This window comes from Podarcis raffonei, chromosome 2 (genome assembly GCF_027172205.1).
Source record: "Podarcis raffonei isolate rPodRaf1 chromosome 2, rPodRaf1.pri, whole genome shotgun sequence".
In the NCBI taxonomy this organism is placed as follows: domain Eukaryota; kingdom Metazoa; phylum Chordata; class Lepidosauria; order Squamata; family Lacertidae; genus Podarcis; species Podarcis raffonei.
In genome coordinates, this window is record NC_070603.1 from 5,247,814 (window position 1) to 5,263,065 (window position 15,252).

The following is a 15,252-nucleotide window of genomic DNA, read 5'->3' on the forward strand; positions in this document are numbered from 1 at the left end:
TTTTACATGTAGTCTTGTTAAGCTATAAATTACTTCCATGCCATTTCCATTGTTCGGGGGATTCCGGTGATACTTTTCTTTCATTACCCCACAAAATAGGGCTGCCTCTCACAAAAATAACAGCGATGCCTTGTCCTTCAGGAGTGTGATGTTTCTCTTTCCATCACATGGATTTCTTGCACAGGAAGGGAAGGAGTAAGAGTGGCATTTGTACAGTTGCTCAAGGCAAAAAAATAATAATTGTGTAGCGTTGAAATTCTTTTAAGGCCCCTTTGCTCCAAAGTGGGCTCCTCACGCTACAAGGAGTAAACCACTTGTATGGCTATGACAAGTAGCCCACTCCAGGATAAACTTCATCTGCTGTGTGCGCATTGTTAAGTCCACCGTTCCTTTCTGTACCTTTACTGCTTTATGCAGCTCCTTTGTGCAACTTCAGAGGAGCATTTAATGTTTCCACTTTTGTTGTGCTGCCCTGTATTCTGTGCTTGAAACCCCCCAGCCATACCCTGCAGCTTTTTGAAGCACAGAAACCCAGCCTTACTTTGTTTAACCTTATGAGTTTAAAAACAAATCCTTTGTCAAAGGGGGGAATGTGCAACATGTTAATTTTACTCCAGGTAGGAGTAGGACAGGTATATGTAGGCCGTTTTCCCCTTCACATCCTATGCACAGTTCTATTTCCAGGGATTGTTGCAAGGAACCTGTCTTTAAAAAAAAACCTACTGGACCTCAGTTTGGCCTTACTGCTTGCCTTCTAGATGAGACGTTTCCCCATTTAATGGATTACATTCATGTAACAGGCCTGACTGGTGCCCTACAGCTGCATACCATGAAAAAGCCACTCTTTTCAGGGTTGTCTCTGCCATTACTGTATATTATCAGAGCTCTCATTGTGGTCACTAGGCAGTGGCATCTGCTCTCCTTCCCTCGCCACAGGCTTCAAAACCTCCCTCTCTTCAAATCCTGCTGTGGTGCACATGCCTTGCCCAGTTGCCTTTATTTGGTGCTGCTCCAGGCACCTTTCCATATTAGGCTGCTTGCAAAAGTAGGGAATGTGCCCTTCTGTTCAAAGCAGTCACATTTTGACAGCTAGGATTAATTGAGGAAAGGGCCATTAACAATGGCTCAGGTTTTGGTTTTTCAAATTCCTGCCATTTTAAAATAGTAGTAATAATGGAGAACGACAGTAGCACTGTTTCCAAGAATGGTGAAGGAGGGCAGGCTAGGGAGACTATTCTTTGAGAGGGCAAAGCCCCCTAATGAGATATGTTCTAGGGGAATCAAAGCTGTACTCCATGAATTACTGGGTTTTACTGAACAGCAGCAAGATGTTGCAAGAAGAAACAAACACATGCTATGACTGCTTTCACAGAACATGTAACAGCAACCCAACTTTACTCTGCCGTGTTCATTAATTTCAAAGGGTCTACTCTGAGTACAACTTCATTGGATGCCACTCAGTCTTCTAGATTTATTACATTTACATCCCACCTTTCCTTTAAGGTGACATTGTTTTCTCCCCATTTTCTCCACACAACTGTAAGGAAGGTGAGGCCAAGTGTCAGGATTTGAACCCTGGTCTCTCAGGATTTAGTCCATCAAATAGAGCTATAGCTAAAACTTAGTTCTGTGCTACTAACAGCATTTTTCTGTACTGTTCCTGCCAACACAATTCAAACTGGCTCAGATGAGTATAGGTACCAGAATCACAAGAAAAACCCTGTTTGAAGAACTCTGAACTCCAGCAGCTACCTTGGTTTTCAAGAAGTAACACGGCACAGTGTTCGTAAGACATTTTTGGGAACAGTTTATTAAAGCAACCAAGAGGAAATAAGCTGAACACTTCTGGAAATAAAGTGATGCAAGACAAGCCAGCAGTTTGCTTCCCTGCCCTTCAGGAACACCCCCTTCAGACAAATGATGTTTTCTTCCTTTCCTTAGCCCTCACCTCAAGGACTAAACCAAGAGGCTGGAGAAAGAGGGAACCAAAAGTAGTTTCAGACACAGATAAAAAGGCACAAACATTTTAAGGATAAACTGGAAGAGGTTCTCGGGAGGAGCTAGAGGTGATCTTCAGCCACTCAGAACCATCCGCACCAACTCTGGGAAGAGAAAATAAAGCCGATGTCAGAAAGGCACAGGCACAAACAGAACACGTAGGACCAGGCTAAACCTACTGGGGGGAAATGGGACTTGCCAGAACGTGGGGATCCATGGTTAGCAATGACAATGAACCATCTTTCCACTAGATGAGGAGCTTTCCTGTCTTTCCTCTACACAGCAGCCTTTGGCAACTTGGTGTCTTCCTCCTGCTTTAGGACTACAACTTCCATCAGCCCCCAGGATCACAGTGAGGCTGATCAGAGTTGTACTCCAAAACATCTGGAAGGCATCGTGTTGGTGACAGCTGCTGTAGAGCTACGTGCTGTACTGTACGTTGGAATTACGGAGGAATAGCACAAAGCTAATTATATCAGCTGCAAGAAATGCTAAAACTGGTGTCCATTTTCTTTGGATGCATAGATGGCTTTTGGTCACAAAATGAAAAAGGCTAGCGAAGGAAACAAACAAGCACTGCCTAGTTTCCTCTCTACTCCCTTCCCAACGGAGTTTTGGTTAAAGCCAGTCCCTGCCGGCAGTAGAGGATCACACAAGAAGTCCCACCCCCCTCTCCGGCACCAATGTCCCGGGGGCTCTATCTATGACCCACCCCAGTCCCACTCACATCTGTTAACGAACACTTCTAACAAATAATTTAATCAGGAAAAACAACTAGAGACAAGGAAACAAGAAGGCAACACGGGCAGAAGGAAGTACGGCCATTTCTAAAACTAGTTGCCAGGCATCAGAATTCTGGAGTTGAACCTATGAGGATGCTCTGCTTTCTGCAGAGTGGAAAAAGTTGGAGAGACACTCAGCTACAGCAGAGAAAGGACTCAGCTTTCCGACTGAGCCTACCTAGGCAGAGAAGAGGGGCAGGCAGGCAGGCAGGCAGCCACAGCACAGGCCCTTAAAGAAAGACTGTCCAATTAACCTTCAGTTCCAGTGGAAACACTTCCAAGAGGGCAGGATGGGGGCTGAAGAGCTGGAGGGGTTGCCATGCACCCTGTACCCAATGAGAGCAGCTATGTGGAAGATTTTGCCCCCCAAAAATGAAGTACTGGATCCCCACCCCCCCAATAAACAGTTTACTGCAACTTTTTGTGGCATGCCACAGAACCCAAACTGCTTTTGTGTTTAACATTGAAGAAAGGTGAATTTTTTCCTATTTAAGGTTGCATGTATTCTGTACAGACTCGGAAAACCACTGCAATTTGTGCTTAAAAAAAGTAAAAATAAAGCAAGACTAGACTTCACTGTTCAATAAGGTGAGGGAAGGTGGCACACTGTTGGTTTTTTTACTGGTCCTCCCCTGTTGCTCAGCTGTACAATATCTCCCTGCTTCAGTCTCCTCTTTTTTTGCACTCCCTGCAACCTCAATTCTTGCAGAATTTAAGACAAATCCTTTAAATGCATGCACTGAGGGAAAGAGCTGCACCACTAGACCAATATCAGACAAACATACTTGCCCCCCGATGACTTGAAATATAAGGATTTATAGTTTTATCATCATGATCTTGGTTTTTTTTTCCATGCTGTGTGCCCTTGAGAACAATGGGGTCTATAGGTTTAGACATAAGGCTTCATTCAGAGAATGCTATCTCCAAAGAGTGACTCAAAATACCACCTTCTATTATAAAAACCAACACCATGTGAGGGAGGGTAAGGTTTGTAGCAGTACTGTGAACACAATCAGTGGAAACCACAAGGTAGGTGCCCACACTGGGGCTTCAGCCAAAGCACCGTTCCAGACCCAACTACCAGCAAACCAAGACACGTTTGACTAGAAGGCTTCTAGGCAGGCTCACATTTTACTCTGCTTCAATACAAAAGCTTCCCCCCAAAAAACACCCCACCATGCCCCACGCACCAAAAGTGACAGCTGACTGAGCCACCCCTGGGCCACGTCATTTGCGACGTCTGCTGTTGCCACTTGCGCATGTTCTCTCCCCATGAGCCTAAACAACCAGACCTGGAGCGAGGAAAAAGAGCACCCCCAGAATCGGGCTGCTTGCTAGCCTCATGCAGGGATGGGAGCCAGGGTCCAAAGAGGAAGACAGGTAAATGGGCAGGGAAGTCTGGTGGAATTTGGGGTGTCTACTGAAGAGAAAACAAGCGGGAGTGCACAAGTGCAAGGGAACCCCAAAGAGCTGTCACAAAAAGGGGCAAAGGGAGGGGTAGAGTGGCTGGGACACCCCCCCCTCCTGCTTGCTGGAGGTATTCATGCAAAGGCTGGACAGACATCTCTTGGGGAAGTGCTAACTCTGTCTCCTGAGTCAAGCAGGGAAACAGACCGGACCAGGGAACCTCTGGCCTTCCTTCCGCATGTTGCCGAGCTGCAACTCTCATCAGCCTCAGCCAGCATGGCCAAATTCAGCAACCGGTGGGCCAACAGGTTCCCCACACCTGGACCAGAACCTGGTCTCCAAGGCCTCCGTCCAGCTTCACTTTTTGAGCAGAAACACAGATTGCAAGTCCACAAACTGAAAATGTCCCCAGTCTCATCTACAACAGTATGTAAAGCAGCATCTACATGTTCAGTCCACAAGCCCTACCTATGGGCAGGTACAGATGCAGCTGGGCCAAAAGGAGGTTGGGCACCTGTGCAAAGCCCTTTGCGAACGCTGACGTGATGCCTTTGACTGTGCAGATGAATTCAAAGCCTGTGGACCAAAACAGGACACCTGCTCTCACTGTGGTAGGGAAGGTAAAAGGTAAATGACCCCTGGACAGTTAAGCCCAGTCAAAGGCGGTCCTTCAGGCCGAGGGAGCCAGCTTTCCGGGTCATGTAGCCAGCAGGACTAAACTGTTTCTGGCATAACAGAACACAATGACAGAAGCCAGAGCGCACGGAAATGCAGTTTACCTTCCCGCCACAGTGGTACCTATTTATCTACTTGTACCAGCATGCTTTTGGACTGCTACGTTGGCAGGAGCTGGGAAAGAGCAAAGGGAGTTCACCCCATCACACGGATTCAAACCGCCGACCTTCTGATCAGCAAGCCCAAGAGGCTCAGTGGTTCAGACCACAACGCCACCCGCATCCCTTCCCCTCACTGTGGTATCACTTGTGAACCACCCTGAGATCTAGGGATGAAGAGCAGTATACAAATTTAACAAATAATAAATATAGTATCAGGCAAACTGACAGGTGGGAGGGCCCACAGCAAACAGGGACGGTAAGAATGTGGCCAACCAACCAGATCCAGATCTCCACACCCAACAGAAAGGCATGCCCCAGTCAGTGTTCAAAATTCCCCAGGCGCCTGGCGTGTTTTGTGACTGGCGTCAGTCTAATTTTGACCACGGGGAGATCTCTGGGTGCTAGGTTGGCAACGGACATCCCCATCTGGCTGGCCCCTCCAGCTTTCTTAAGCAGAAGAGCTCATTTATTGCATTGCTATCCCACCTTTTTCTCGAAGGAGTACATGGTTCACCCCCCTCCTCAGTTAATCCCTACAACGACCATGTGAGGTAGGTCAAGAGGTTGCGCAAGGTCACCCAGTGAGCTTCATGACAGAGGAGGGACTTGAACCCTGATCTCCCAAGGTCCTAGTCCGACACTAACCACTACACCACACTAGCTTCCTAGACTACTTCTCTATGGGGCAGCTATATAAATTAAGCAGGTAAATAAATATTGGAAAAACAAAATATCAGAGAAGGATCCGAAATATTTTCCTTGAAGCTTGAATTTTATTCTGGATTGTTTTATCTGATGTTTTAATGTAAACTGCTTTTTCCTTTAAGAAATAAAGCATTATAGCAATGTAAATAATATATTATTAATTATTAATAATAATAATAAATCTTAACTGCAAAAAAATGGTGCCTAGACATTCCACTGTGGCAACCGAAACCTAGGTTTAAGGTGCCTTTTGGCAACTAGCTTATATAACCGAGTTTCTAACACTGGTCCTAGTACTCAACAACTGGGGGGGGACGGGACACACAGATCCAAGTTTGTGACTCTCATCACTGCAACAATTAAGCTGCTCCTCCTGCTGCCACCGGCATCCCTACCCCACAACTGTGAGGTTACACAGGCACAGTCTTGCTTTAGCCAACCAGAGCTGCCTCATTTCCCCAGACACCCTTGCCCAGATTACAGAGAGTCAGCTACATGCAGAGACATGCTGGAAGATGGGGAGAAACGGAGGAAGATGCTGAACAAGAAGGATGGGAAAAGTAACAATAAAGAGCGCCAACAAAAATCTTCCTTTTTTTTAGGTCAACAAAAAAAAGGAGGCTGTTAAAAATATATAAGGTATATAATAAGGTAGGTTTGGAGGAGGCGTACCCCGTTCGAATTCACCCTGATAAGATGTGTCTCACAAATGCTGTAGAAAGGAAGAAACATCAAAATTGATCAAACAAATGAACAAACAAAACTGGACACATGGACATAAAAGACACACCCCAGCCCATTCGAGGCTCACATACACAGTACCACCTTAGGAGATCTTGCGGTCTTTGTGAGTTGCTATCTGCACAACCTGCCTGAAGTGTACATGCAGTCAAGAGAGCCTTTGCTGCAAAAGACTCTGTCGCAGACAAGGAAACCCACCACCGCCCACCCCCCCCAAAAAAGCTAAATGGCACACATCACTCTTTCCGATTGAACAGGTTACCTACAGGCTCCCCATGACAACACAAAGCAATGAAATGCAAGCATGGCAGACGTGAACCCTCCTGAACTGCATCACAGGTGTGCACACATATACAGAAATGAGGAACGAGGATGGCTCACTAGACGAACCAAAGGACAGGAGGGCCTGCACAGATGTCACACACACCCAAGTCTCCCCAACTGCATACCTGCATAGTGTTAGATTAGACCAGAGCTCTGTAGGTGATGTTCTCTTCATTTAGACATGAGAAAAGGTCTAAGCGAAAGAAGCGCCAGACCAGGCGCCATAGAGTTACGCCAACGCTAAGCTCTTCCTCATCTATCTAGCACGGAGGAAGATGGCAGGGCCCCCTCCTCGCAAGACCAGAGCACAGCAACCGAGAAGTCACCACCATCTCTGTCCCTCACCTTCATAGTTAATGCAGCCATTGCTGTCTTCATGGCCGGCCACAAGCATCTCAACTTCTTCCTCGGTCATCTTCTCCCCTGCAGGAAAAGTAGGTTGATCTGAGGAGGTTTGGCTAGGTTGCAAACCCAGGGAAGACCCAGCAAAGCCCTTAACAAAACGGATCACAAGCAACGAGCAGAACACACCCTGGTTTAAAGAGTCACAAAAAGGAAATCTGGGCAAGTGGGGATGAATTACTGGCTGGCGTGACCAGCAGAACTTTTGTACAGGCTACGAATGGAATGCAAGTTTGGGAAGTCACGTAAATGTTCACTGGAACACGCACAGCCGTCTTCTAATACTGTATTGCAATTAATGGGGGATGTTCAAGTACATGCATAAGAGGTCCTGGGGGAAAGACACCTCTGAGGTGGAAGGAGAAAACTATTCTATGGGAGAGGCAGCCCTCTTTCTGCACTCATCCCACTAAAGGAGTCAAGTGACAAGCTCACTTTTGATCAGGGCTTCTCTCTCCTCTAACAGGGCATGCATGGGCCCAGCAAAAATACTCAAGGATTGGTGCACCCCAATGCCCAGACAACACACAAAGGTAATTGTGGTAATAGCAATCTGCTGCTAATAACCCCAGAACTTCCATTCTGAAACAAATGGGGCAAGCGATTAAAATGGAACACTAATTTGAAAAACCACTATCTTGTATCCTGATCACACATGAGGATTGCAGCAGTCTCCCATCCATGGGTTTGGCCAAGGCCATAGACGCTTTGCTGCAGGAATTCTGTAGCATTGAATTCTTCCACACTGCGCATGTGTACACATACATACACACACACACAGTAGGAGACTGCAATCCAGATACACAATTCGAGTTCCAAGCAGTTATGCAGAGGACTGCAGTATAAGAATTCCAGCTACTTTATTCTGCAAGATCAACGTCTATAAATTAGAGAGGCAGGTGTTTTTTCAGGTTCTTTCAGCATTGTACCCAATTTGGGACCACAGTACACTTTTGAAAAGCGTCTGGAGAACCAAGCAAGTCAGGAATGAATTCTCTCAGCTGCCAAGCTTAGAAACAGCCAGGCAGCCCCCTGAACGTGACCACGTCTTCTCCAGCCATACCTAGGGTGACAAGCACATGGCGTATCTCTGCTCCCATGACCGTCCCGTTGCCCTCCTTGTCGAAGACCCTCAGCCCCTCCACATAATCCTCAAAGCAGCCTTGATCCTTGTTCTTGGCAATGGTCTGCATCATGGGCAGGAACTGCTCAAAGCTCAGTGTCTTTGCATTCATTTCTGTGAAAAGAGCACAAAGCGGGTGGGGAGACAAGGCATCATAGACGGATTGTGGCCCCAGAGGATTGGGGGGGGAGTCTAGACGTTTCCCTCTCTCGCTTGCTCCTTTTCTAGGCTGGCCTCTGGCCTTCAGAACTTAGGTGCACTAAGATTATGAATGCATGGCGTGAGAGAAAGCAGATGGGGAGGTGGACATTTCCCCTCCCTCTCTGATGATACTAGAACTCAGGGCCATCCGAATGAAGCTGAATTCCAGAAGATTCAGCGCAGCCAAAAAGAAGCACTGCTTCACCCAGCACAGCCTTTCTCAACCTGTGGGTCCCCAAACGTTGTTGAACTACAACTCCCATCACCCCTAGCTAGCAAGGCCAGAGCTCAGGGATGATGGGAGTTGTAGCCCAACAACATCTGGGAACCCACAGGTTGAGAACCAGCCCAGCACATCATTAAACTAAAACTGGTTCCCACAAGTTTGCAGTGACAGCCACCAACTTGAATGGCTTGAACAGAGGATTAGACAAATCCATGGAGGATAAGGCTGTCAAGGGCTCCTAGCCCCTCAACGGCCCTGGGTCTCCCCTGTGGGGAGGCACTTTGCTTCTGTATTCCAGTTGCTGGAAGCCACAAGTGGGAACAGCGCCATTGCGGTCAGGGCCTCCTTGGGTGCCCCTGGGAGTACTGGATGCTGAAATAGATGGGCGACTGGCCTAATCCCACAGGAATCTTCTTATATTCTTACTTCATCCAGGTGCAGGATCTGTGATAAAGAACAGCTGCATTTTGTGACCCGTGTAAGTTCACAAAATTTGCTCATTTTGTTGGCAAAAGTAAACGAAGAGCTGAGGCATCAGCGGCCCACACTCTTGCACTGGGAGTCTTGCTCAGCTGTCTCTGAGTTGTGGGCAAATGACCAGGCAGGTTTTTGTCCACACAATTGCTAGCCTAATGCATAGGAAAACTCTTTTTTAAAAACTAGCAGCCAGATTTGCAGGTTCTACTATAAAACCCAAGTGGTCTCCGTTTAAACCACACACTGATAAGGGACCTTTCACTCCGGAGAGCACGGAGACCCTTTGCCCCCCAAAACTGCTCCCATAAAAGAGCCCACTCACCATCGCTCTTGGGGTTCCCCAGAACTTTCATGACTTCAGCATTGGTAGGATTCTGGCCCAGGGCTCTCATGACATCGCCACACTGGCTGTACAGGATCTTCCCATCTCCAGTTCTGTCAAAGAGCTGGAAAGCCTCCTTGAACTCTGCAGGGAGTCACAGAAGGTGAAGAGGTAAGACGCAAAACAATTGTGGGGAGGGAGTGGACAAGCCACCAAACCACATATTACTTTCACATCCTCCACCCCCCCCCCCAGCATAAAACTCAAAACAAACCTTAAGATGTGTATTTCCTGAAGCAGAGGCCGTATCTTGTGTCTCCTTTTTTTAAAGACAGCCTACTTGCACCCACACAATTCACCCACATATTTTCAGGCTACAATAAGTTGCCCCTTCCCTAGGCATGAATGCCACCGGACACAGCGGGACTCTCCCCTGCCTGCCTGCCTGCCTCCTCCAGCTGGGAGCGGGGGCCACGGCACACGCGCCAAACGTCACTCCCCCTCAGGATGACACCCGGGGCGGCCCACACACCCCTTCCTACACCACTGCTTCCAGGAGCCTAGAATTCAACCTTCCTATTAACCAGGCAGCTAGATAATCTTCCATTTAAGGCACAGCCGGTTTCGTCACCAAGCAGGATCTAGTTTCTTCAGGCACAAAGAAACTGGAGCCTTAAAAAGTAACAAGATCTGTATAGAAAGACGAGGACAGACAAGAATGATCAGAGAATGTGGCTATATACCCCAGAAAGACAGACAGATAGATGGATGGATATTTGAAGGGGGGGAATGTCTTGGCAGCAACAAGGGGTGCAACTGCCTGGCAGAACAATCTCTCCTCTTCTTTCTCCACACGCTATTCTGAGGGTCCCGTCCCCCCAAGTCACCCTGGATGTCACCAATGCAATGGCCAGGAAGGTTAACAGCACTCAACCATTAATTTGTTTGTATTCCTATTTCATTACATTTGTGCCCATTAGCAGCTTCTGTTATCAAGATCTCATACAGAATATTAATAATTCCATGTGCAGAGGTGAAGAAAGCTGGGTAAGTTTAAGAACATTTCTGGAGCTGTATGAAGTCTACTTGCCATATGGACAGCTTATGAGCCACCTGAATGATTTTTCACTTTTAAGCTGAGGGGATGACATGGGAGGGAGAATGCAATACACATGCATCTAATAAACTGGAGGTGTCAAGGACTGGTTTCATGACCTTTCAGCACTCAGCTATGGCCTCTCCTAATTGTGGAATGCTTTTTCAAAAGCTGCAAGCTTACACCTACCTTGAAATAATTCCAAATTAGACTACTGCAGTGTTACAACATGAGGCAGTCCTTGAAGACTACAGAAACTACAACAGGTGCAAAAATGCAGCCACCAGAATGCAAACAAACCACCAAAACTATTTGACTCATATTACACCAATCTCCACTGACTTGTTGGTTCAGACTGCAGACCACCATATAGCTACTGCTGCTGCTGCTTCTCTCAGGCCAGCTCAGCTCTCCAGAGTGGGGCAGGAGTTAATTCTGGGTCCACTGCCAATTGTGGGCGGGCAACCACTCTCCCCAAACACTTGAGCACCTCACTGCACCCTGTTCCCCCAGAGCATATCTTGAGGCCGACAGAGGGTGCACCCCATCTCTGGCAGAGTGCCTTTTACCACAGAACTAAGAGCACTTTGCTCCTAGGGAAGGGAGAAGCAGCAACAAAAGGATCCAGAGGCAGCTACAGCTTCTGGAATTCAGATAGGGGGGCTTGCTTATGTGAGTTCCCACAAGACCCCTAACAGCAGAGGATTTTAATGTCCATACTTAATACAGCCATACCTCGGGTTACAGACGCTTCGCGTTGCTTGATTTCAGGTTGCACACTGCACCAAACCCAGAAGTACTGGAACGGGTTACTTCCAGGTTTCGGCGCTTGTGCACAGGCGCTAAATCGCGCTTTGCGCATGTGCAGAAGCGCCGAATCACAACCCGCACATGCGCAGATGCAGGTTGCGAATGCTGCGGGTTGCGAATGTGCTTCCCGCACGGATCACATTCGCAACCCAAGCGTCCACTGTATATAGTTGTATGCAAGGGTACACCAGTGGGGCTTAAGTGGTAGCAAATCAGGGGGTGGGGAGGAGACAAGAGTCACTCAGGATCAGCTATTAAGATTTTCGCATACTGCAGTGCCTTTTCTGCCCTTCCCAGATTGAAGACCTGTTTTAGAGAGATTATCCCCATCCGCTTCCAATCATGCTTTTGCCCAGCCACAAATTCCAAAGCAGCTAATTGCTCTGGACGTTCAGCTGAAGATGCTTGCGTGTTTATTACCTCAAAGCCTCCCACCCAGCAGGAAGCGCCAGGGTCACCCCCGCCTTTGGAAGGCTGGCAAAGGACTCAGCTGGGGCCGCGCCCAGGACAACTGTGGCAGTGCCACCTAGGCAAGCAGCAGGATCTCATTTGAACCAGACAAGGATTAGCAAAGGGGAAGTGTGTGACCCAGAGAGAACCACAAGCCTTGTCCTGCTGGGCAGAAGGGACCAGAAAGGATAATCCCGGCCCAGAAGAAGGGGGTGGGGAACGCTGCAGCAGCTCAGGGATGGAGCATCAGCTTCTGCCTACAGAAAGTCCCTGGCATCTCCCTGTTCCCTTCCCGAATCCCTGTAGAGTCATTGCCAGTCAGTGTGGGCAATCCTGAGCTAGAAAGACCAACATTCTCACCCAGCGTAAGGCAGCTTCCTATATCCCCAGAGTTTCCTCTATCACTCCCTTTTCTGGAGCCATTTAATGACTGTTCACTTTTAAACCAGGAGGAAAGGGCACAAATGACGTTCTTTGTGGGGGTGACATTTTATGCTCCCCCACCCTCCTTTTTTCTAATATGTGCAGAGATGGTGTGAAGAGAGATACACATGCATTAACTGGAGATGTTGAGGATTGATCTTAGGGCCTTTTACGTGCAAACACTGAGCTACAGCCTCTCTCAATTCCGGGACACTTTTTCCAAAGCTGCAAGATTACACATGTCCAGATGAGACTCCTGCAACCTGTAGCACATAAGGCTGCCCTTGAAGACTGTACAGAAACTGCACTAAGTGCAAAATACAGCAGCCAGAATGCAAACAAGCCTTCAGTCACTAGAGCATGAGATTCTTCATCTCAGGGTTGTGGGTTTGAACTCCATGTTGGGCAAAAAGATTCCCGAATTGCAGGGGGTTGGACTAGATGACCCTTGAGGTCTCTTCCAACTCCACAATTCTATGACTATGATTCTAAGCAAAAGCAATTTGAGTCCCATTACATCAAACCATCTGAACTGACTTGTGACTTAGTTCCTATCCCAACAATTGGAAAATCGAATTGTTGTCACTGCAGCTTAGCTTGCTTTGTTTTATGGTAAAGCTGTTAACTTGGGTTTTTTATTGGACTTGGTCTTATGGTTTCTGTAATTTTTTTTATACGCTTACCTCTTTATTAACGAATTAAACATTCAAGGGAAGCAGATTATAAATGCTTAGAAATAATAAACGGTGACACAGCCTATAATAACAGAAGATACGGATTTTAAATTATTTTAACTTATGTTATTAGTTTTGAGTTTTAGTTTTAGTGTTCTCAGTTTATTGTACCAAAATGGTATTTCATGGTTGCAAAGCACCTTGGGCAAACACAAGGCAGTAAATAAAAGGTTTCTACAAATAAAAAAGGAAGCTCAATTTGTAACACTAAGCACCTGGAACATTAGTTGCAAGTAAACTCCCCTCAAAACTATAACCAGCATGTAGGTGGATTCAGCTTGGAACAAAAAACCTCAGAGTAAGTCTAAAATTAGGGAAACCACAGATCCCCTTGCCGGCCTTAGTCTCAAACCATGCACACACAAACCATGCAAGAATCAGCTGCAACCCTTGCGGGAAGAAAGCTTTGGGGCTCAGAGCTGCCAGGCAGCTCCTCTCCAAATGCACAACTATATTAACACTAATGGAGCCTCCCCGCTTGCTTCCGACGGGGATGTGAACTAAGCTACAGCCACAGAGCTGCTGCTGTTCGGCACACCCCCCCCGGACCTTTAGAGCTGCAAGGCTCCCTTGCCAAGAGGAATCTCTCCTCATTTCCCTCCGAGCGCCTGGGATCCGGGCTGGAATGTACCAATGCAGCAGCAGCAGCTCCCAGCTGCTCCGAAATGAGTTTCTTGCCCATATAAGGAAACCAAGAGAACACAATCCCGGCGCTTTTGCTCGTCCGCTCCTGCAAACCGGGGAGGCAGCAGCGGGGGGGCCAGAGGCTTCCTCTTGCGCGGCCCGCGGGAAAGATCCCGCCCCGGCTGAAGTCTGGCCGCCTGCCGGGCCCCAAGCGCGCGGCGCAAGAGGAGGGAAAGCAAGCAGCCATTTCCCCCCGCCTTGCCCAATCGCGCATCCTGCTGCTGCACAACCGGAGAAGCCGCGACCGGCTCCTCCGGCTTCGGGAACGACTCGCGCCCCGTCTCTCGGGCGCTCCGGCGATTCCCAGATCCCGCCGGCGCGCAAACGCGGAGCTGGCATTTGCCCCGCGCAGCGGCCGGGAGGGGATCTGGGTGGGTCCTTTCCAGAACCAGGAAATGCATCGTGCATGAGCCATCAAGCGGGCGGCGGCGCCGACCTGAAGTCCAATGAATTCTCATGCAAAAGGGTTGGGCGGGGGGGGGCAACTTTGGAGAAAGGCTCCCTTCGAGCAGCCGGCTTCAGACACAAACACACACACACACACAGAGGCCTAGCTTCACAAAGCTCAAATACACAACTCCCCGCGGGAGGGAGACGCGGAAGGGCGTATTAGCAAGGAGGCCGGGTACGTGTTAGTTAACACGGGGCTCGCTTTTGTCCACACACGAACTCACCATTGCGGGGTTGTGATGGAGAGGTGGGCAGGAGGGACAGAGAGCAGCTAGAAGGAGAGAGAGGGGTGGGGGAAAGAGTCATAAGCCCCATATCAGGCTCCTAAGCAGATCTAGGGCGCCCACGGTTTAAACCTTAGGGTTTCGACGTTTAAAAATGAAGCCCTGGCCCGCCGCCGCCGCCGCCGCCCTCGGGGTTCCCAAGTGCAGCCCAAAGCGGGAGCGCCCGGAAAGAGATGCGGGCACCTACCGGCGGTCTGGTCTTCCGAGAAGTCACACTGCGAAGGAAATCAGAGAAAAGCCGATTACTATTTGGGGGTTGGGGAGAGAGAACAGCAGCAAGAAAGTTCAGGAGGCGCGAGAGAGCGCATTTCTGCCCGCAAGGACCCCCTTGGCAACTTCTGGGGCGCACTTGGACTTGCTGCTGCTGCCGGCTCCCCGCCGAGCCCGGCCACCCCCCAAGGTGACCCCCCGCGGGTCCTTGGCTGAGAATAAAAACAGCAGTTCCCGGATCCAGGTCTTGCTTTTGCTGGATCCTAACCGCACAGCCTGGACCCCCCCCCGCCCCTCCCGCCGCGCTCAAATCTGCCACAAAGCACCCACCATGATTCGGGCTGCTGGCAGTTCCTCTCGCCTGGCGCTCTGACGCTTCCCTCCTTCCGCCCTGAACGTCTGCAAAGTCTTTCTGCGGGTTGGGCTCTGAGGTCAGCACGCAGGCACTCGCCCCCGATTGGCTGGCGAGCAGCAAAAATGGATCGACGTTATGCTAAGCAGAGGCTGCATTTTTCAAGAGACAGGAGGGGGCGGAGTTCCCGCGATCCCTCCTCTCCTGTGCAAAGC

General features: G+C 48.8%; 1 protein-coding gene across 3 annotated transcripts; it reads right to left on the bottom strand.

The window, feature by feature from the left end:
- Window positions 1-1,783: 1,783 nt before the first annotated feature.
- Window positions 1,784-15,148, bottom strand: MYL6 (myosin light chain 6). Of its 3 annotated transcripts, XM_053371146.1 has the most exons (7): window positions 15,016-15,148; window positions 14,663-14,690; window positions 9,545-9,688; window positions 8,259-8,432; window positions 7,139-7,216; window positions 6,401-6,440; window positions 1,784-2,102 (listed from the first exon to the last, which is right to left on the bottom strand). In XM_053371146.1, the coding sequence occupies exons 1-6, from the start codon at window positions 15,016-15,018 to the stop codon at window positions 6,412-6,414; spliced, it is 456 nt and encodes a 151-aa protein (XP_053227121.1). In that variant the 5' UTR covers window positions 15,019-15,148; the 3' UTR covers window positions 1,784-2,102; window positions 6,401-6,411. The 3 variants fall into 3 exon arrangements, with proteins under 3 accessions (XP_053227121.1, XP_053227114.1, XP_053227129.1); XM_053371139.1 differs by lacking the exon at window positions 6,401-6,440 and having other exon boundaries at window positions 15,016-15,140; XM_053371154.1 differs by lacking the exons at window positions 6,401-6,440; window positions 7,139-7,216.
- Between the last annotated feature and the right edge of the window lie 104 nt (window positions 15,149-15,252).

Bases quoted from the DNA above. Each gene is read 5' to 3' on its own strand.
- MYL6 (XM_053371146.1), bottom strand. The intron at 8,433-9,544 runs GTGAGTGGGCTC...CTCTTTTCACAG, and splicing joins GGGGAACCCCAAGAGCGATG to AAATGAATGCAAAGACACTG. The intron at 7,217-8,258 runs GTATGGCTGGAG...CTTTTCCTGCAG, and splicing joins CCATGTGCTTGTCACCCTAG to GGGAGAAGATGACCGAGGAA.